Source organism: Salvia hispanica, chromosome 3 (genome assembly GCF_029641045.1).
Source record: "Salvia hispanica isolate PSC_SH4W2 chromosome 3, Shi_PSC_v1, whole genome shotgun sequence".
Taxonomy (NCBI): domain Eukaryota; kingdom Viridiplantae; phylum Streptophyta; class Magnoliopsida; order Lamiales; family Lamiaceae; genus Salvia; species Salvia hispanica.
In genome coordinates this window covers 20,104,948-20,127,339 of record NC_142694.1, presented here as the reverse complement: position 1 = coordinate 20,127,339, position 22,392 = coordinate 20,104,948, and the positions used below count along the sequence as shown (strand labels likewise).

At 34.5% G+C, this 22,392-nt stretch overlaps 3 protein-coding genes and 1 pseudogene across 3 annotated transcripts; all 4 read right to left on the bottom strand.

The window, feature by feature from the left end:
* Positions 1-1,456: 1,456 nt before the first annotated feature.
* Positions 1,457-6,624, bottom strand: LOC125209487 (berberine bridge enzyme-like 8 pseudogene; annotated as a pseudogene).
* Positions 6,625-6,808: 184 nt separating this feature from the next.
* Positions 6,809-7,565, bottom strand: LOC125209486 (uncharacterized). Its single transcript, XM_089066431.1, has 3 exons — positions 7,449-7,565; positions 7,222-7,354; positions 6,809-7,080 (listed from the first exon to the last, which is right to left on the bottom strand). Exons 1-3 carry the CDS (start codon positions 7,563-7,565, stop codon positions 6,809-6,811), a joined length of 522 nt encoding a protein of 173 aa, XP_088922557.1.
* Positions 7,566-11,893: 4,328 nt separating this feature from the next.
* LOC125215951 (putative WRKY transcription factor 14) lies at positions 11,894-14,249 on the bottom strand. The gene is made up of 3 exons (XM_048117539.2): positions 13,721-14,249; positions 13,179-13,319; positions 11,894-12,523 (listed from the first exon to the last, which is right to left on the bottom strand). The coding sequence occupies exons 1-3, from the start codon at positions 14,098-14,100 to the stop codon at positions 12,028-12,030; spliced, it is 1,017 nt and encodes a 338-aa protein (XP_047973496.1). The 5' UTR covers positions 14,101-14,249; the 3' UTR covers positions 11,894-12,027.
* A 4,333-nt stretch (positions 14,250-18,582) lies between these two features.
* Positions 18,583-20,988, bottom strand: LOC125210492 (protein LSD1-like). The gene is made up of 7 exons (XM_048110042.2): positions 20,840-20,988; positions 20,232-20,345; positions 19,656-19,766; positions 19,397-19,518; positions 19,098-19,178; positions 18,942-19,016; positions 18,583-18,857 (listed from the first exon to the last, which is right to left on the bottom strand). The coding sequence occupies exons 2-7, from the start codon at positions 20,341-20,343 to the stop codon at positions 18,825-18,827; spliced, it is 534 nt and encodes a 177-aa protein (XP_047965999.1). The 5' UTR covers positions 20,344-20,345; positions 20,840-20,988; the 3' UTR covers positions 18,583-18,824.
* Positions 20,989-22,392: the final 1,404 nt, after the last annotated feature.

The window sequence follows — 22,392 nt, the reverse complement described above, 5'->3', positions numbered from 1 at the left end:
ACTTTTGCCATTTTGGGACGTCCACAAAAAGTAGATCACTTTCTTAAAATGGAAAGTTTATCACTCATACTTTTCCCACTTTTTCTTCCCTCTCTCATACTTTACTCACTTTTTCTCCCTATCTCTCTTACTTTACCTACTTTTTCTCCATCTCTCTTACTTTACCAATTCTACATTAAAACTCGTATCATACACAAAGTGATCTATTTTTTGTGGACGGAAGGAGTATTATATTTTCCGATTAATTTCCAACAACTTTTTATTGCTAAAAATTTCCCTATATGACCCGACCAAAACCGTTTTTATTGATGTATTAACAAATGTTGTAGGATATGTAGAAGGTGATCCGCTCCAATCCGGTATATCCATGTCGATTAATTAATTAGTCAATCCATGTTAATGTACCAAAATGATATTGTTTTAATTACTTTTTCTTTCTATCTCTCTTACGTTACCAATTTGTGTATTAAAATCTGTGTCCAAATAAAAGTGCATACAGTGGCAAACGCAAACAATTGCAACTTGACCAGTACATAGCTGAAGTAGAAATTGATAAGGAGAGATAAAATTCAAGAATAATACTTACAAGTTAAAGATACGTATAGTGATAGCCTATGTATCAAAATATGTAGAGATTATATATTTTTTAAAATGAAAATATAATTTTAAAATTAAATTTACTGTTATTATCTTATATATATAGCATATTTATGAGGCTAAAAATACCTTTATGATCTAACAATAACAATATTTATCTAAATAGGAAAATAAACATGAAAATCAGAAAAAAAACAAACAAACAAAAAAAAAACAAAAAATGATTTGTTTAATAAATAAATTAATTAATCTAGGCCTCTAGCTAGTGGTGAAAAAACATAAATGAAATAAAATAAAATAAAAAACTACTACTACAAATTAATAAATGGCTATAACAGAGAAAGAAGTCGCGGTAAGTGGGAATCGGACCCAGTATCTACTTGTTGCATGTCACGTTGACAACAACCTAAGCTAAGTGGGGGTTCCAAGGAACCCCATGCCCCAACGTGGGTCCGCCACTGAGTGCGTCGTATATCTATTGCGTCTTGAGTGAACAACATGTGGCATACCATTGAATTCAAGATTCCAAAATACTCCATCCGTCCACGATTAATAGTCCCATTTCTAAATGGCGCGGGTTTTAAGAAATGTTAAGAAAAGTGGGTGGAAGAAAGTTAGTGGAATAGGGGTCCCACTTGTATATATTAGTTTTAAATGATATGTGAGAGGAATGAGTTAGTGGAATGTGGGGTCTCTTTACCATTTATGGTAATTATAAACCGGGACTCTTATTCGTGGACAGACCAAAATGGAAAAACGGGACTCTTATTCGTTGACGGAGGGAGTATTAGTGAATAGTGTATAGTATTTCTTGCATAAATTATGAACTCTTATCATATTGCTATATGCCAATCATCATATAAAATGGTATAGTACTAGAAGCCAATCGACGATCTAAATTGATTGAACATGAGAAATTTTATTCAAAAATGTTTCAGTACTTATTCCTGCAGAAGTGGAATGCTCTGCTCATAGCTAAAGAAATTAGTGGGATCAACCACACTCTTAATCCTCACCAATCTATCAAAATTATCCCCAAAATATTTAACCCCATAAACCTTAGCCTCAATATAAGCTTCCACGCCATTTCCCTCCGATTTGCTACCAATCTCAACATCTCGATAGTTCAAATAAGCCTTCCTCGGATCGTTAGACACAAACGCCGCCATATAATCATACAAATCCCTCACTATCTGCAAACGCTTTTCTTCCACACCCGGGCCCACTTCTTTCCAGAAATAGAAGTATTGAATCTTGTAAATGTTCCCCTCCCTATGCGGAAAAGCTGTCGCCGCAGCCGGAATCTCACTCATCCGCCCTCCGTACGGATTGAATTTCACAAATAAACCATTTCCGACGGCTGCGATCCGCTGCAGCAATCCGTCGAGCCCGCTAATTGAAATCGGGCTTGTCACATAGTCCGATTTGATTTTGAACGTGCTGGGGCCCGGGTTTCGGGCTAGCAAGGCCGTTTCCGGGGCGTTGTCCGGAAATTCAGCCCACAGCATGGCGGCTTTGATCCAACTCAGTTCCTTGCAGTGTTGTTTCTCTAACCCTAGCTCGGGAAACTGCGCCATGGAAATTCGGACGAGGTCGTCCGAATTTCCGAGGTACATTGCTATAAAAGTAACGGAAGCTGTTGCATTCCCACTTGAGAAGATATTAACTCTAACGAATAACTCGTTGTCGAATTTGTCGGCTACAAATTGCCAGCGGTGGAGGATTTCCGTCGCGTTTTCGTCTTGGGTTTTCGTGACCTTGAAAATCGTGACGGGATTAGGTATAGTGACTAGATTGATTTTGTACGACAGCACCACCGCGAAACTGGCGCCGCCGCCGCCGTTGATTGCCCAGAAAAGGTCTTCGCCCATGGCCGCCCGGTCGAGGATTCTCCCGCTAGCATCGACTACCTTTGCATCGGCCACGTTGTCGATGGAGAGGCCGTATTTCCGGAGGAGGTTGCCGTAGCCGGCGCCGCTGATGTGGCCGCCGATGCCCAAGGTGGGGCAGACACCGGCCGGGAAAGCTAGGGTTTCGCTTGTTTCCCAGATTTTGTAGTATAGCTCACCCAATGTAGCACCAGACTGCACCCAGGCAGTGGGTGCAGTTTGGTTTGTCAGATCTATCTGGATAGACCTGAGGTTGAACATGTCGAGGATGGCGAATGGGGTTTTGGATGTGTAGGAGAGGCCTTCATAGTCATGGCCACCGCTCCGGATTCTGAGACCCAGAGCGGCCTCCTTCGCGCATATCACGACCTCTCCGACTTGGGATTCGTCGGTCGGGGTTAAGATTAGGGTTGGTTTTGGGGTTTGGGAAGTGTTGAAACGGCCATTTCGGATGTATTCTTGGAGAACTGAAGTGTAGTTTTGGTTAAGTGTTGCGTAGATTATGGTTTCTGGAACATTCCTTGTTGATAAACATGAAATGAATGAGTCTGTAGAAGCGTGAGAAGAAGAATTCAAACAACAAAACAAGAGGAAAAGAGTAAAAAGTGGAAAGTGACTCATTGTATGTGGTGTTGTTTTGTTGTAATGAAGTTTGATATGACAACTTTGTGATAATATGAAGGATTGGAAGCTAGTTTATATACTTTAATTTAGATTAGTATGGTGGAATCAAGTATTGGAATTGATTATCTTGATTTTCCTTTTATATGTATTATAATATTGTTATAATTAGGTATTATGGCCCTTCATCAATGTAACATTATCCTTTTTTACCAAAAAAGATATCACGTTTTATTTATTTTTTAAAAAGTAAAATATCATTAACACATCTAACCACTTTTTATTTTCAATAATGTTTTGCTTTAGTTTCGGCACAAGTTTAAAAAAAATATAAACAAAGTGAAATGAAAAAATTAGTGGAGTAAGGGTCCCACTTTTATATACTCCCTCTAGTTTTCACTTTTTCATCCGTCCGTAATAAATGCCTCATTTCACTTTTTCACCAATTTTATGCACGGAATACTTATTAATTAAAGAATATATATTAAAATTTGGAAAATTCATAGTAAATTGTGGATCATATGGAAATATATGGAAAATTATCATTAATTAGTTTTCATGCATGAAAATATGGAAAATTCATGCAGGGAAATATAGAAATATATGGAATATTCATTAGTTAAATTTCGTGCAGGGAAATATGGAAATATATAGAAAATTCCCATCAATTAATTTTCATGCATTGAAAATATGGAAATATATGAAAATATATGAAATTTTCCATTAATCAATATTATTCCTGGAAATATGGAGATATATGGAAAATTCGTGCAGGGAAATATGAAAAATATGGAAATATATGGAAAATTCCCTTTAATCAATTTTCATGCATGAAAATATATGAAAAAAATGCCATTAATCAATTTTCATGCATGGAAATATGGAATTGCCGTTAAAGAATTCCACCAATTTTTTACTCCCTCCATCCCACAAAGATTGTCTCATTTTTCCATTTCGGTCCGTCCCATAAAATTTGTCTCATTTCACTTTTTACCATTTTTGGTAGTGGACCCCATATTCCACTAACTCATCCCTACTCACATTTTACTATAAAACTAATATATAAAAGTAGGACCCACATTCCATTAACTTTTTCTACTCACTTTTCATTACATTTCTTAAAACTCGTGCTCGGTCAAAGTGAGACAATCTTTGTGGGACGGAGGGAGTATATAAAAAGAAAAATTTCTCCTCACCCCCTTCCCATCTCGCGAATAGGAGTCCCGTTTTGCCATTTTAGTCCGTCCGCGAATAGGAGTCCCGGTTCACTTTTACCATAAATGGTAATAAGGTCTCACCTTCCACTAATTCATTCCACTCACATTTGATTTAAAACTAATATATATAAGTTGGACCTCTATTCCACTAACTTTTTTCCACCCACTTTTATTAACATTTCTTAAAATCAGTGCCGCCAAGAAATGGGACTCCTAATGGCGTACGGAGGAAGTAATAAATAGTTGGAGTAGATATAAAGTAAAATAAGTAAGATGATAATGAATACTCTCTTTTATATTATTCTCTTTCTTACTTTATTTTTCTTCTACTTTAACTAGTTATTATTATCTTCACGAAACAACGGCCAAAAAGAAACGCATTACTCGTACATGGATAGAGGGATTATTACTTAAATAAAATTGTTTGACTACGTGAAAGAGTTAAATGGGTATGTAATTTAGGCATACAATAAGTTTGTTGAAAGCATATCAGTAAGTTAATATTTTATTTCCAATACTCCAAGTTGAGTATGACAAATTTAAAATTGGAAAATTTTTATAATACTATTATACTCAGTCCATAAAAAAATACTATACGATGAAAGAGAGATATACATAAACAATTATTTAGAGCATCCACACTGGGGTGTCCTAAGGTCCGCTCTATAAGGCGTTCTATGTTCAGCCACATCAGCATTTTATCCTCCTACCCATTCACCTGCAATGGGACGTCCTAAAGTCCTCCCTATAGTCCGCCCTAAGAATTTTATTTATTTGAATATTTAAAACACTACAAAAATTGGAAAAAAAAACTTCATTTCATTGAAAGTGAGAACATTACAGTACGAAATAAAAAACTGCTCAAATTCTCAATGGTCGTTATGCTTCCAAACTTCTTCAATAATGTCGTTCATGAGTTGAGCATGGTCTTGTTGGTTGCGCATTGAAGCCCATCGGTAATCCTCGAACGTGGGGCGGGGTCGTCGTGCTGGAGCTAGATCCAGCTTCATCATCGCCCCAATCGGTGACTCTTCTACCTTCGTGTTCGACTATCATGTTATGCAAGATGATGCACACATACATGACATCGGCAATGACGTCTTTGCACCATAAACGCACCGGACCATTCATTATTGCCCATTGATGCACTATTTTTTAGCACTATTAATACCTACAAGTATACCGAATAGAAATTGTATAGCCAAAGGTCAGTACCGGATACCGAACACGGGGAAGACAAACACAAAGTGTTTATCTCCGACTAGAACTCAATTACTATCTGGAGAACCGAAAGATTTTGAAAACTTTTGAAAACAGAAAATATTTGAAAGCAAATAACAACTGAATCCAAATAAAACACAGAGATAAACGATAGAGATAAGGGGAATTTCAGGGATGTGCGTTCACAGTTATGGTTATACAAATTCCAAACTACAATACCCTAGCATAGTTATTACTTTGATAGGACGAGCCACTTAACTTATGCTCATGCGATGCAAACGTTGATTACAAGATTAGGGTTGTCAATCCTAATACGTAACTCTAAAAAGCTCCTAAGACCCTTGAAAAGTCTTCACTAGCAATTAACAGTGCCGTTTTAAGGGAAGCTAACTGTAGTGTCTACTAAGTGGACCTAACTCGCTAGAACTCTCTCACAGTTATGAAGCAAGTTATATTAAATCATACACGATTGTGTCACTCAATCATGAAGCATCAAGATTAACTTAGGGAAGAAACAAAGTAAAAACAAAACGGATATTAAATAGAAAAAGGAATTGTATAACCAAAGTCGTTACTAACACATCCCTAGAATCCTATGAGTTTAGTTAAACATAATGGAATAAGCTAAACACATAGATTGAAGTGAAGATAATTTGAACATAAAACTAAAGCAAATAGAACCCGTAGGTTGAATCCTTGTCGTTCTTGATGTTCTTGAAATCCTTCTTCAACTCCTTGCACAACGACGTACTCAAGCTTTTGATCTCTGAGAATTATTTTGCAAAAAGAAGCTCTAATTTGATGAAGCTTGAGGTCCTATTTATAGGGGAAAGTCAATCCTCATGAAAATATCTTCAAAATATGGTAAATCTTGGAGCAGGTCTAGGTAAAGTCGGATTCGCCTCCTTTCTCCGGCGGGCCGCCGCACCTTGGCCAGCGGTCGCCGCGTTGCAGTCCAGAGTCTCTGTTCCTTCGGCGGTGGACCGCCACATGACCTCCGGTAGTCGCCGGGTGAGACTCGTTTCTAAGCGTAAATTTCCGAGGCGGGCCGCTACATAGCACTGACTGCCGGTCGCCATCTAAACTCCAGAATTCCAGACTTTGCATTTTGACTTCCTTTTTCGACTCAAACATGCAAATTTCTCACAAAACACGAAAAATTACCAAAATGTATAAAATATGCAATTATTGGACATGTAGAGTGACTTCAACATAAAAAACGGATCAAATAATGGCCTCAAAACCGTGCAAAATCCGAGCGTATCACCCACCGCGATTGGAGCACTCCAAATGCCCGCTCCACACCCTTCCACGCAGCATCTGCTTTCGCGCGAATAAAACTCTCCTGTCACCCATTGGGCAGCTGATCCTCTTCACAAAAATAGGCCACCTTGGATATATGTCATCGGCCAAGTAATACCCCTTATGATATTGGCGTCCGTTGGCAGTGAACTCGATGGTCAGGCGGTTTCCATTGCATTGCTCGGTGAAGAGGTTGGATGAGTTGAAGACGTTGATTTCGTTGTTCGACCTCGCTACACCGAAGTAAGCATATCAGATCCAGAGCTGATGGTCAGCGACGGCTTCGAGGATCATCATCGGGTGGCTGCCTTTGTATCCACCAGTAAATTGGCCTCTCAACGCCGTCGGACAATTCTTATACTCCTAGTACATACAATCGATGCTCCCTAGCATTCCAGGAAAGTCATGCGCCGTCTCGTGCATCTTCATCAGGGCCTGGCAATCCACAACAGTCGCCTTCCGCAAATATGTGTTGCTAAAAGCCTCCACAACTCCGCTATAAAAATTCTTCAAGCAATCGCGGGGCAATTGTCTCTTCTACGTGAAGGTACTCGTCGAACATATCCGTCTTGGTGCCGTAGGCCAACTGCCGGAGTGCAACCGTGCACTTCTTCAATGGCGTAAGTCCGGATCTACCAATGTCATCTTCCCGATACTGCAAGTATTCATCACGAGCCTCCAATGTTTGGACAATGCTTAGAAAAAGTTCTCGCCGCATTCTTAAACGGCGGTGAAAAACGGTCGGGCCCCACCATGGTTTCTTGGCAAAATAGTCTGCGAACAGACGTTGGTGAGCTACGTCGTGCTCACGGCGGACAAACGTCCGACGTCGATTCGGCCTCGGGATCTACTCCCCCTAGACCTGCTCCGCCGCTTCGCGCTCGCGCTCCATTTTGGCTAAGCATTTCGCCGCAGCCTCATGAACGCAATCGAATAAGGCCCGAGTCAAGGCCCGAGTAATTCCCTCCGATGTACTCCAGTCTTCGTCGGGTCTCATTTTCCTAATGAGATAGTTAGGGAGAGAAATATTGGAAAGTGAGATATGGGAGAGAATAATTGGTCTGGGAAATGGAAGAGAAATGGGGGTTTATATAGAGAAAAAAATTGAAAAAAAAGGAAAACGCGTTGCATAACGCCTATAGTCCGCCCCACTCTATATGCTCTAAAGTAATACTAGAAGAAAATGAAATCTATATTATTAGAGAAAGAAATTAATCTAAATAAATGGAAACCAAATTTGATGGACGAACTAAATGAATAATATAACCCTTTCCATTATAAATTTAATTAAAGTTAATTAAAATATGAGGCTAGTTAATTAATGTTCTTTTTTCCTCACTCACTTAGGCCATGTTTGGTTGGCGGGAAAGTAAAGTCGACAAGGAAAATGATTCCTGGGAAAATAAATCCCAGGAATATGATTCCCAGTAACTTTATTTTCCTGTGTTTGGAAAATATCAAGATTTTAAATGTATATTTAATTTAAACACCAAACTAAAAATATACTTATTATTTTTTTATTTATAAAAAAAAATAATATTATAAAATTTTAAATAAACTATTAATTACAAATAATAATAATTATATAATTATATTTATTATTAGAATGGATAGTTTAAATATGGATTATCCATCGTAATATATAATAATATAATTATAATTATAGTTAGATGGACTATTATAATACTCATTTATTATAATAATAAATATAATAATTATTATATTATAATTATAATATTTATGAATATTATGATTGAATAAATTTTATAAATTAAAGTTGCACTAAGACTTTATTGATTTATTATTAATTTAATATTTATTAAAAGATTTATATTATATAATTATATTTTAATTTTTTAATACTATTATGAATTATTATAAAATATAAATATAATTATGATAATTTTAATTATAGTATTTATTATAGTGAAATTAAGTATGATTTAAAATTTTAAATTATTTTTTAAACATTGTAATTGTTATTATTATTATTATTATTTATCATTATTATATTGTTATATTATTATATTATTATTATTATTATTATTAAAACTATACTATATTGCTTAAATATGTAAAAATCCTAAAATTGAGAAAAAGAATATCTAAGAAAAGTTAGGTTTCAGAATCCTGGAAAGTTGTACTAACTTTTCTTGTTCCCGGATTTTGATTACTTTCCCAGTTTGATTAAAAACTGAAATAAACGCAGGAATTTAAAATTTAAAGAATCAGATTACTTTCCCAGACAGAATCCTGACAACCAAACATGGCCTTAGAGCTTGACCGGTAGGGGTTATAAAGTAAGAAAAGGGTAAAAAAAATCATTGTTCTTCATCATTCTTCCACGTTCGGTAGATCTGAAAATTATCGGCAGACCCGGTAGAAAATCACCAGATTTTATGCAAAGTGAGATAACTCTCTGAATTTCTATTTGGGGAATTTGGTGGTATAAGGTCGTCTCCTTTTGTGAGAAATCTTGTCACGAATTTTCCCTCCCATTTCTCCAACTGCAATCACAGTACAGCATCTCATCGAGCCAAAAACAGTGGTGGACACAGTAACAACGGATGAGGGGCCCTCCCAACCTTTTTTTAAAAAAATATTTCTATTTTAAAAAAGTTTCAAAATTTTTAAGATGTGTCTTTAGTTATCCCCAAGTTAATGCATTTGAAATCTAAATTGTTTAGAGATTAAAGAGAAGGAGGGGCTGAAATTTCAAATTAGTGAGAAAAACTTAAAACAATGGCAGAGAAAGAGTATCTAGGACGAAGACGAAGACGAAATGAAACAAGAAGAAAAGAATAACAAAACTTTGGAAGTCACGTGTCCTACTAGTGACTAGTAAAAAAAAATTATAGTCTTTACACGTATTACGATATTTTTTTACTTTTAAAGTGGTAGACGTGTTTCATTAAAATTTTTGGTAATTAATGTTGTTTTATTGAAGGTTATTGTTTATTTTATTAATTTTTTTTTTATGAATTTTATGTATTACTAATCTTTATTGTATATATTTTTATGGGTACATGGTAAGTTCATGGGCCTAATTCCGGGATATCATTGCCATTCCCATTGTAATCCACGTGAGGGAAGTTGTTAAAATCCATGCCCAAATTTGCCGGTTAAATGATTTCTTAATTCGGCTAAATTCTACCAAACACCATATACTCATGGAAAAAATATCCAAAATATATGAAAAGCTTCGTATATGTAAACCCATGAAAACATTACTGGACATATGTAAATTTCATTAATTTTCAAATTAACTCTTTGCTTGTTTACTAGTATCATATAAACCATATCAAACTAATTTTAAATAGGAACTTTAGACGTGTTGGAATATACAAGATATGTTAGAGGAATAATTTAGTTTGAAAGAAATATTTGAGAGAAAAATGAGTGGAATATTGGAAAATATTTTAGGAGATGTTGGTGATGTGAAAAACTAAGGAACACTTTATTCTCAAACTTTTTCAACTTATACAAAATGGTACGAGAAAAAATTCGGTGGTCCTAGTATACCACAGTGGAATTCCTATGTGGTGTGTCTCACCAATTATATTTTGACAAATAAGTAAATAAATGGGCCTCACCTCTAGCAAGAAACACACATAGGCACACACAGAGATGGAAATTTTGCATATGCACAACACTGCTGCTATTGTGGAGAATAAATTATATACGCCAGAATCATCACTTGTTTACAGGGATTGCTATATTATACTTATTTTTTTATTGCTAGTACTTCACATAATATTTAATAAATTGTTTTTGCATTTTTGCTAGCACTGAACACAATATATGAATGATTATATAGTAATATGAATCTTAATTTATTTTTCAATAATACATTAATTTGATAGTATTTATATTCTATTTAAAAATATAAAGTTAGTTAATATTTATAACATGATAAAAAAATGATTTCATTATCTTAAATCTTTGTCAATATATCATGAAAAAACTCTAGTAACAAAATAGAGTAGATAATTGTCACAATAAATATGAATTAAAATAAAAATAAAAAAATAAATTATTTTACAATACTCAAACTGACCACTGACAATAAAGTTTAATCATACAAAAAATACTACTCAATAATTAGTACATAAAATGTTTTATTTAAAAGATACAAATAATAGTTTAAACTTAAAAGCGTTTCGAAACTCTATTTTAAAATCGTGGTTATATAAATTATACATATGAGACGCAAAATTCTCATATCAAATCCAATTTGAGCAGACATAATAGAATAGTAATTAATGCACATAAATGTGTGTATGGCTGTATATATGCATTATATATGGACATGCAAAATTTTCATCACTACAATGTGCTTATGTGTACTTCTTGCTGGAGGTGGGGCCCATTTATTTACCTATTTGTCAAAATATAATTAGTGAGACATACCACATAGGAATTCCACTATGGTATGCTAGGACCACTGAATTTTTTCTTAAATGGTACATCTCTCATATTTATAGGCATTCACTCCCTTGAATAGAATTATCTACTTCATTCTTTTATATTCTAAATTCTAGATTTTTTAAGACAATATCTATATCTAGAGAATTCTATCTCTAGTTAATTCTACTCAAATATCTAGATAATTTCACTTGCCTAATTTTAGATAATTTTACATAATTATCTAAATATTTTCATTACAAAATCAAGTTTATTTTAATAATATTCCAACAAGACGTGTAAAGCTATTGGGAAATTAGGCTATTATACTACCTCCGTTTTTTAAAAATAAAAAGTATTTTCATTTTGAAATATCTCTTAAACATAATCTATTTTCATTTTGGCCTTTTGGGTTGTCTCTTAAAAATAGAAAAGTGGGCCCTATAATTCACTAACTCTATTTCTACTATTTTTTTTCTTCCCCTCTCTTATTTTACTCATTTTTCTTCTCATCTCTCTTACTTTATTAATTCTTTTCTCTTACTTTTATCAATTATGCATTAAGAAACGTGTTGTTTTAAAATATTCTATTTTTCAAAGACGAGATAGGATTAATTTTTTCTGATGTTGAATTTTTGAAGATATTAACAAGGCCAGATTGCCTCGTAAATTTTTTGCTATTAAATCAATCATTAAAAAATCAAAGTTTCCCATGCAAGCCCAAACCTCTTAAAACACCTTCTAAATATTGTACAGAGATTATCAAAGGAACCATTTCAAGATCTCCCGGCCGAGTCCTCCACCACCTCCGCCTCCGTCGCCGTGGGGCTGATTGCCCAATCATACAAGTCAAACGGATCCAAATCACTATGACTATTGCCATCATCACGTGATGTAAACCCTTGTCCGAATAAACTCAATGGATCATCTCCAATTTCCCCCAAATCGGCAAAAAAACTATCTTGATCCGGCTTGTATGTTTCGTCGAATTCAGCTTCAACCCGATTATCCACCTCTTCTTTGACGGCTCCATGGTTGTCAATGGAGGTTTCCTTGTGGTCGTGATTTTTGGGGTTTGTATCCTTTTCTGAGTCCTTGGTGGTCTTGGGTGGTTGAGATCGGGTGGAGCCGGCGAGAGCGTTGCGCTGTGTCGGCCACGGATGGTTGTGCTCCGAGGTGTAGGTGATCATGAGCATATTCGGGTCGGTTCGGCTCCGCTCCACTTGTTTCCTCGCCGAACACCCCTTTGAGCTACTACATCTGTAATAGCCCCTGCAGATGTAGTAGTTTTGTTACAACTTAATTAGAATCTTGGATTTAGACACAATATTAACACATTATCTGAACTTATTTGAAATATCAATATATGGAGGTTATAATGAAATCTTTATATGATTTCATTCTATAAACACAATGCAAAAGAATTAGACTGCGAATAAGGTAAACTACACACATTCTCCCACATGACTAGATAAAAAAAATTAATTTAGAGATTTTGCAAGTCTTTGGATAGTTATCCTTCATTATCTTCTATTTTGATAGGAGTATAACTTATACTCCCTCTAGATGATCCCTTTCTCGAGCAACACAAACTTTTAGATATTGTTATTTTGTGTTAAGTGGAGAGATAACAATGCATAGATCAAAAAGACATGTCTTTTTTATTATGAATGAATCATCTTTATTATGACTGATCAAAGAGACATTCCCTTCATTTTTTAAAATAGAAAGTTTGGACGAGTTTTAATGCAAAATTGGTAAAGTAAAAAGAAGTTAGGAAAAATGGATAAAGTAAGACAAAGGAAGAGAGGAGTTAGTGTTAGTTGATTGTAAAGTCCACTTCTTAAAATGGCAATTTTCAATTTCTGGAAAAAACCAAAAAGGAAAGAATTTCTATTTATAGTAAACGGAGGGAGTATGATGATACCTAGGATAAGGCGAACCCTTGATTGGCTTCTGTCCGTACTTGCGCCATGCCCAAAGATCCGATGGAACAACTTCTCCGGTAGCTCTGCTGTTTGCTGGTGCTGCTGCTGGAATACAAACTACTTTCTTCGCCTGACTTTTCCTACATTTAAATCTTGCGTCAAAATCAGTTTTTCATAAACTCAACTCAATTCATTTCAATTGCAGTTTCTGCACTGCCTTTTGTAATGAGAGAAGAAATAAAAATAGACCAAAATCGCGGAGAATATGATTTTAAGAAATTGTCATATCTGAAAATAATAGTAGCATGAAAGCAAAGTCTGATTAATTTTGAAGGATTTTGATAAATTAATAATCTCAATTAGTAGTAAAAAAAATGAACACTATAGTCAACCAAAACCAAAACCCTATTTCGGGGTCATTGCCTCATTAATTAGGGCATGTGATATCCCTTCAACTTCCACAGTTAATTAATGCAAGATGCAATATTTAAAATCCTACTACTAACAATAATTCAAAAAAATAAAAAAAAGGAACTCCCACCTTCTTTTGATGGGCGCATTTCGCGGAGACGAGATCTGCAAAATAGGGGGATTCTTCACCTCCCTTTGCGGCGGCGGCGGCGCTTGAGATTCACGTGGCTTCGTATTCGGAGAGATTTCGAGCATCCGGGAGAAAATGTTTGAGGGTTTCTTCATGTGATCGGGATTGGAATTGTAGAAGAGGTGAGAAGTAGTTGGAGGGGTTTGGATGAGAGGAATATCGGAGATGTAAGTGAATGGATCGCCAAAATATTCCGGAGGGTAGTTGATTGAAGTTCTTGAAAATCGCCAGTCCGCAGCAGGCTGTTGTGATGGTGTTGCGGTGGCGGTTGTGGTGGCGCCGACTACATCGGCTAAGTCGCCTTGATTGTTCTCCATCATCTTAGCTAAACAAGTGGCAACGAAATTTGGTAGATTTTCATTTGAATTAGTGACGGTGCATGCACTCCTCGATCTTAAGGTTTCTCGAGTTTGATTGACGATAACTGAGATTGTTTCTTTGAGAGAGAGAGAGAGGTGGGGATGTTGGGGAAGAAGAATGAGACGCTGACTTCGGATATGAAAGAGCTCTTTCTCATTTTATTTGTCTTTTTTACCATTTTATTAAATTAATAAGTACACTATCACAGTCCATGAAAAATAGAATTAGTAAACCACATGAGTTTTAATACTTCTGTTGTCTCAAGATGGTTGAGTCGTACTCAATGTAGTTGGATTATTTGTTTTTGAAAAAAAAGTGAAAACTTTATCATTTTACATATTTTACTCTATTTTAGTTAACTTTTAACACATGATCAATTTCTTAAATTTCATGACCAAAAAAAATATATAAATTATCTTGAGACAGAGGAAGTATAAAATTAAAAAATCATATGGATATAAAGAAAATATGACGGAAATATTATACTAGTAAGTGAAAAACTACACCGTTATAGGCAATATCATGTCTGAATGTATTAACGGACAAAGTAAAAAATTGCTTTGTTGATTTGATCACACATTTTCGTGCATGGTTTTGCCAGGGGGATCAAACCCAAGCTAGCAATCAAAGTTTTTTATTTTTCATTTCTATAAATATATATCACTCCATATTTTATGCAATTTGTTGGACAAAAACTTTAATTTACCAAATCAAATAACAAAAAGGTTGGCTAAGTGAAATTTCAAATTCAAAATTCAGAAAATCTACTTTAATTTCCACTTTGAAAATTTTACGCTGTTAATTATGTCTATGGTGTGGGTGTAAATGTAATTAGGCTAATGTAAGTATCTATTGTCCAATCCTACACTGTATATTCAAGCGAGAGTTGATATTCAAGCGAGAAAATTATCATTTTTTATAGAGAATGTTGTGTGAGTCAGAATTAATTCAAATATCACTATAATTATGTACGTACAATACGTAGTTGTGTTGAGAACATAATTGTTGATTGAACCTTATAAATCTTTTGTCTTTCGACAATTTCGCTTGTATTCTCTAATTTTAGTTACAACACCTAGACTGAAGATATTTTTAAATTTTAGATAGTTTCTATAAAAATATAAATTATCATTCTTAATTAATTAGAAAAAAATCCTTAAACATTCTTCTTTTTGTATGGACACCTATGATTTAGTAATTCATTCATCTTAGTAAGTAGGTTAGCTACTTACTCCCTATAAAGGTAGAACCTAGACACTTGAGATCCACATTAATTGAAGTATAATTTTAATATTACTTCCTTGCCGCACTTTTCTATAAATCTAAGAATAAAGGCCAAATGTGGTCCCTAATATATGGTCGTTTTATCAATTTGCTTTTTGATTATTTAGTCCCTCACAAATAAACTCGGACCCGAGTCGGTCCTCAGTTAACAATACCGTAAAAATAATAGACGGTGATTGCAATTTGACTATATTAAATTACTAATGGTAATTAATTATACCTAATTATAATTCTTTTCCTATTAGCAAAATTGGAAAAAAGATTAGTATCAGTTGCAAAATGAAATGAATAATTTGTAATTTAATAGGAATTAAGAATTATAATTTGGTATAATTAATTACCATTAGTAATTTAATATAGTCAAATTGCAATCACCGTCTATTTTTTGACGGTTCTGTTAAGTGATGACCGATTCGGATCCGAATTCATTTGCGAGGGACCAAATAATCAAAATGATAATGTTAAGGACCAAATTGATAAAACGGTCGTATGTTAGGGATCACATTTGACCTTTACTCTAAATCTAAAGTCTACTTCTGCAAGTTAAAATATAAAGTACTAGGGCGGATATTTTAACAATTAGCGGCTAGATATTTAGAGCTGTACTCATGGAATATTCTTATTTTATTAATATTGTAAATTTCCTAATAAATACTCGTAAAAGGTTATTAATCAATTCATTGATGGATAAACAGTCTTTATTGATTTACAGATACGATTTTCACTTTCTCTGTCCCATAAAAATATCCATTTTTTTTCATTTTAATCCATCTCATATAAATATATACTTTCTAATTTTGAAACTCTTTTTTTATTCTCTGTCCCATAAAAATATCCATTTTTTTTCATTTTAATCCATCTCATATAAATATATACTTTCTAATTTTGAAACTCTTTTCTTTCGAATGAGATGTGATTCATTTTCTACTAATAATATTTATTTACTTTTTCTCTTTATATCTCTTTTACTTTACCAATTTTGTATTAAAATTCGTGTTAAACTCAAAGTGTATACTCTGTAGTGACGGAAAGAGTATGGGATATTCCACCTTCTATGTCGTAACATAAGACAAAAGAATCCACAAGAAAATAAACTGACACTGATCAGATTATGTTTCAAGTAAAAACTATCCCATAATTAGACACATATCGATCAACAAAAGAGTCATATCAGAAGCATATCATTCTATGTGATCTAGAAAATTAATAAATAAGTCCCAATTTGAATACTTTAATCAACCCCAAATAATTTAATAAGCCACATAACGACAATCACGCATCGATGATTAAGACAGATAATAGTAATGTATTAATTAATCAGTTAATTAAATAATTAATTAGGATAAGAGTCATGTTCATATATCCGCACGCGTGAGATACGGCTACCACCGCCTGATGTCAGCCGTCGAGCTATATACCGGCCACCTCACCCACTACGTGTGATCTCGACCGTTGATGCAGCCTACATGGACGGCCGTGATTGAAAGCTGCCAGCCCTTTTTATGTTTATTTTATTTTTATTTTTATTTTTATTCTTTTTGCTGTCTAGGATACTTTTCAATTGTAATTAATAAATGTGTCACACTGATAAACAAGTCAAAAGTGGGGGTCCATGATCTATGTGTGATTAAGCGTTTGCCAAATTGATTAAAAAATATTAGGTTTGGAATTCAACAATTAAGGGTTGGGAAAGATTTTTTGCCTTTCCTCTTTATTAAGATGGAGGGAGATACTGGATGCATCGTCTTCCACGTTAGGAGTCTCGGTTGAATTCTGCAAGAATATTTAAGAAATATAAAATAAAATTGATAGATTAAAATAGTAAAATATGAATCTCATTTTTATATATTATTAATTTTATAATAAATTAGTAAGGCTATTATTGGCGAATAACAATAAAAATGATATGAGACTATTATCGGCGAATAACTAGTTAAAATGAACTGAGACTATTATTGGCGAATAACCGTGAGTAGGACTCTAATCGCAACTGATGGGGTATATTTTATAAGTTCACATTTAAATTTATCTTATACTCATTTAAGAAAGGTTTTTGTCAAACTGTCTAATGAGTCATGCTTTTTGACAATTTTATATTACGTCAAAGTTTATATTTTTATTATGGTTAGTAAAATTTTTGTTAATGTTTAGTTATATAGGGTTTCAATATCTACGTCTCTCACGCAATCCACCACCAAGTCAAACGGCCGGAAATTGACAACTATTGTTGTGTTGGACTATTCCGTTGCAATTTATATGATTTGTTATTACACTTGATCTACTTAAGAGTCAAGAAAAAAACCAGGACGGTTAGAATATATTGTACAAGTCATCAAAACAAAAATATAGTCTAAAATAAAATTTCAATGTATTAATTCTTCATAGAATTCAGTGTTTAATCTATTGAGATCGTGTAACTTAAATATTAATATAGTAGTAGCATAAATTTGAGACCAGAAACTAGCAACATACTTATATAATTAAATATGAAAAAATAAAATTAATTTAATTTGAATGGTATACTTAAATAATTCGGCCATCTCAGTCCAAATGACTATCATCTCTTTTCTGCGAGATCTATTTTATTATCCTAAGGAAGAACATCGGATATTATCTTAATTTTATTTGTTAAAATTGTTACTAAATTGGCAATAATCGTCGAAACTACCAGATGAGAATCGTAGCTAAGTCTTAAACAAATTCCATTAAATGCAACATTCAATAAAGGATAAACATATCAGCGTAGAATAATCCTAGAATTCTGTGGTAGATTGTTTGGTCCAATTTCATGTGAGAAATGAAGACTTTACTTCCAATTGCAAAAGTTAAAATCCTATTTTTTTATCATAATTTTAGCAGCATCGATTCGAGATCTCGTGCTCACTTTGAGTGCAATTTGATTTAAAATTTTCTTTTCCACAAAACCAAAGTCATAAAAAATCTGTGTTTATATCTACTTAATTAAGGTGTTTCCCTTTCGGATTAATTCAAGGTTGTCACGTTGGGGAGCATCATTAAACGTTGTGAAATTGTAAAGACAGCCGGCATAAGTCCTTGATTTCAGTCTACCAACTTGTTTTTATTTTATTTAATTCTTATCATTGTCTTACTATAACATGGTAAGATGTCACATTATATACTGATGACAGTGGGGCATCTAGAAAATATTATTTGTATCACGTCGATGGGGTTACCACTTACCCCTAAACCATTTGTTGATCATTGGGAGTGTATCAATTCATTATTAACTAATTCCAAGTATCATGAAAGCAGAAAAATTGTCCAGTTTTCATCTGGTACTTCACAACAAATGTTACCCTCCATATTAGTCATAGCCACGATATACACAGGGTCACTCTATATGCTTGTTTATTTAAGCCAACGTCGCTTCCGATGCACCTTATGTTGTGACGCCAACGACGACATTGGTCACCTGTGGAAGAACAGAATTGATCATTTTACATGAAATAGTACCACAACAAGGAATGCGAAACGAAGGGTTGAAAGAAGAACTGACCAAGTTGCCACTTTCATCGAGGGTCATGGGGTTCTGCACCACTACCGTTTGATTATGAGAACCGGCTGTTGTTACCTGCAGCAAGAAAATGAATTCAGTTTCCAATCAATTTGTGCAAAAGAAGGTTTCGCTCTCATGCCAGTTTGTTGAACTTACTGTAGAGGTAGAGTGTGTTGGTGCAGAATTGGAATTCCCTGCAGGTATATTTACAGGAACGGGAACACTCGTGTCGCCCATCTGCAAAAAATGTGCAGTAGAGTGGAGTTGAAGCATAATAATATCCAATGAAATATGAAATGTTTCCCAGTGTTGAACCAATTTCATGTTTTCATATGATAAGCATATCTCTCCTACCGCTTAACAAACATATCGAAGACCAAATTTGTATCCATTTAACGAAATGAAGATCTCTATTAAATAAAGAGAGTAAAAGAGAGAATAAGCCTTATACTAACGTTAACAGCTGTGATGAAGTGACAAATAGCACATTTTACTGATGGTGCTCCAGCAGCATACATCAGCATTGTATGGCAATTTCCACAGTTGACATGAGCAACATTACTAGGAGGCGAGACAGCTGCACACCGTCAGTGAAAAATAATTAGGCAATGATCGAAGATCTATTAAAAGAACACCATAACTTGCACAACTGCCATAAAAAAGACAATACTAAGATCTAGCATTAGTATGTAAATATCATTGTCAAATCTATACCTGGCACAAGATTTACAGTGTGACAGCAGGAACACCTGACACTGGTTGCTCCACGAGCATGCATAAGCAAGGTGCGGCAACCTCCACATACCAATTGAGCCATCTCCACCCCTGCATAGAATACCGAAAAACACAGAAACGTGAAATTCGATCGATCACACACTTTCTTGTTATCACTGCCAAATATATTGATAATTCACTAACAACACCTTCTCTGTGTGGTTGATTTGCCAGTGCAAACAAGCCATCATTTATTTTCAAATACATCAAAAGACAAGATGCTAGAGAATATGCAGTAAGATCCAGCCACCAAGAAATAAACACAGCTAGAGGAGTACTAATAAAGTATAAATGCAAAACACAAATTGCTCTAATGCATGAAAGGAATCACTCAAAATACACGTGATGAGAAGGGAAGGAGAGAGAGAGGCTGCTACCGAAGTGGTAATGACGAACTGTGGGCATGATAAACTAAACTAACACAGCATGCACCAAAAACACAAACATGTGTACTATTCTTTCCTATCGACTTCAGTAGATTAATAATATCTTGGCAGGGGTATTCTTTATAATTACCAGGTGGTGGCACAATATTGACCGTGTTGCAAATTGCACAGCAAACATTTGTAGCTCCGCTCGGGTAAAGAAGGAAGGTTCTACACCCACTACAAACCACTTGGCTCTGCATATCTGCCCATCCAAAATCCAGAATCAAGAGCAAAAATTGAAAGCAACACAACCGAAAACTCATTAGCTTTTCGATATTATACTGAAATTTGAGAAACTACACAAAACTTCCGAGTTTAAAACCAACTATGCCAGTTTAAGTATCCATGCATTGAAAGCAACGAAACAGAGTCCTAACAAAAAAAACTCCTTTATTTTTCCGGATTTTACAGAAATTTGAAAATTACATGAATTTGAAAACTCCTTTAAAGCTCAATTGTCAAAGATAAAAGTGCATTCGTCTAATAATTCATTAATTATACATTAAAAGCAAAAAACAAAGTCCTAACCAAAAATGCCGCACATTAAACCTATCCAAATTCCCAAATTATCGCTGATTCACACAATTGAACAGAAATCAACAAAACTCAAAATTTGCAGTGCAAAACTGTAAACTCAAAGGGCTACTAAACGAATTGAACAGAGAAAAACAAGCAGTGATGGAGATTTTGTCAGACCTGCAGAACTGGCGGATTGCAGTGCGAGACACTCTGTAATTCCTAAAACACGAGCAGTTACTGCGATAAACAACCAATGCGAAAAAATATTGAAATTGAAAAGGGACAAGGTAGTTAGATCTGGCGCGATTGCAGTTGGATTAGATTGAATTTTGTTGTTTTCTTCTCCGTTGAAGATTATCAAGGTCAACAGAGAAGACTAAATATACACAAAATTAAACATATCATTTCAATTCAAATTCTTGGCCTTTATATAATTTGAATTATTTATGCATGTGTGGTTACGTTCTCTCTGTCTTAATACTCACAGAAGCTTATATAAAATTAATTTACTTAAATCGTAAAAATGAAGCTTTTTTTAGTTTGTGGTATTTTTCATTTTTTTACACTTTCTTTTTTATTTTACTTCTTTTACCATCAAATGTCTATTTATCTTTTTGACGTCAATGTTGCCGGGAGTAGTTGCGACATAACAGCAGTATAATTACCTGGGTGATGAGAGAGAAACAACTACCCACTCCATCCTCCATCCTCCATCCGCCATTAGAAATCTTACTTTTAAATAAGTGGGTTGAAAAAAGTTAATGGGATATAGATCTCACTTATATACATTAGTTTTAAATTAAATGTGAGTGGAATGAGTTAGTGGAATATGGGAGAGAGCCTATTACTATTTATGGTAAAAGTGAACCGAGACTTCTATTTGCAGACGGACTAAAATGGAAATACAAGACTCCTATTCGCGGATGAAGAGAGAATATGATAAGATAGTCAAAGAAATGTAGCAATTTTACTTTGCAGAGGTGAGCGACATATTTCAAAATGTTTAGAGTAAAGGACAAAAGTGATCCTAAACATATGACGATTTACGATTTTGGTCTAGAACATTATCTTTTGAATTATTCGTCCCTCGCAATTGAAAATGGGCTAGATTTAGTCCTTTTTGGACGGCGCCGTTTAAAAATAACGGTCAACGGGAGTTTAGGCTATTTTTTACTGGATTAGGTTTCTAATTACGTTTTATTAACACCTAAAATATAACCAAATTTTATATGGAAAAAAATTGTAAATCAAAATGGAGATACTTCTAACAAAAAGAGCACAAAATATACAACTAATTTTTTTTCTCTCACTTCTCTCATTCTGAATGGTCACTATCTCCCATATACTGAATCGCCACTCTCTCTCACCCCTGCACATCGAACAAAATCCAATCGAACCCTAGTTCTCCCCAGCGAACGAACGAACACAATTCTCCTCGACAAACCCTAGTACTCGTCGGCGAAACCCATCCGACCCTAATTCTCCCCGACAATCCTAAACCCTAGAAAAAACTAAGGATGTCAGTGTAGCCCGCAACCCGTGGGCTGGCCCGAATAGCCCACTGAATTTATAAGGTAAGGGCTGGAAATTTCTAGTCCGATAAAATTAAAACCCGATTAGCCCACACCCGATTAACCCGCAACCCGATAAAATTTCTATTATTCTATTTTTTTCCTCCTAATTTGACACTTCATTGATTATATTTATAACATAGATAACTAAAAAAATAA

Coding starts and splice junctions, on each gene's coding strand:
- LOC125210492 (XM_048110042.2), bottom strand. CDS start 20,343: ATGCAGAGCCAAGTGGTTTGTAGTGGGTGTAGAACCTTCCTTCTTTAC. Junction 19,519..19,655: donor CACTGTAAATCTTGTGCCAG/GTATAGATTTGA, acceptor GACGGTGTGCAG/CTGTCTCGCCTCCTAGTAAT. Junction 19,179..19,396: donor ACTTCATCACAGCTGTTAAC/GTTAGTATAAGG, acceptor CATTTTTTGCAG/ATGGGCGACACGAGTGTTCC.
- LOC125209486 (XM_089066431.1), bottom strand. CDS start 7,565: ATGCGGCGAGAACTTTTTCTAAGCATTGTCCAAACATTGGAGGCTCGT. Junction 7,355..7,448: donor CGCCATTGAAGAAGTGCACG/GTTGCACTCCGG, acceptor GATTGCTTGAAG/AATTTTTATAGCGGAGTTGT. Junction 7,081..7,221: donor AATGCTAGGGAGCATCGATT/GTATGTACTAGG, acceptor ACTTCGGTGTAG/CGAGGTCGAACAACGAAATC.
- LOC125215951 (XM_048117539.2), bottom strand. CDS start 14,100: ATGATGGAGAACAATCAAGGCGACTTAGCCGATGTAGTCGGCGCCACC. Junction 13,320..13,720: donor AATGCGCCCATCAAAAGAAG/GTGGGAGTTCCT, acceptor ATTTAAATGTAG/GAAAAGTCAGGCGAAGAAAG. Junction 12,524..13,178: donor AAGGGTTCGCCTTATCCTAG/GTATCATCATAC, acceptor CTACATCTGCAG/GGGCTATTACAGATGTAGTA.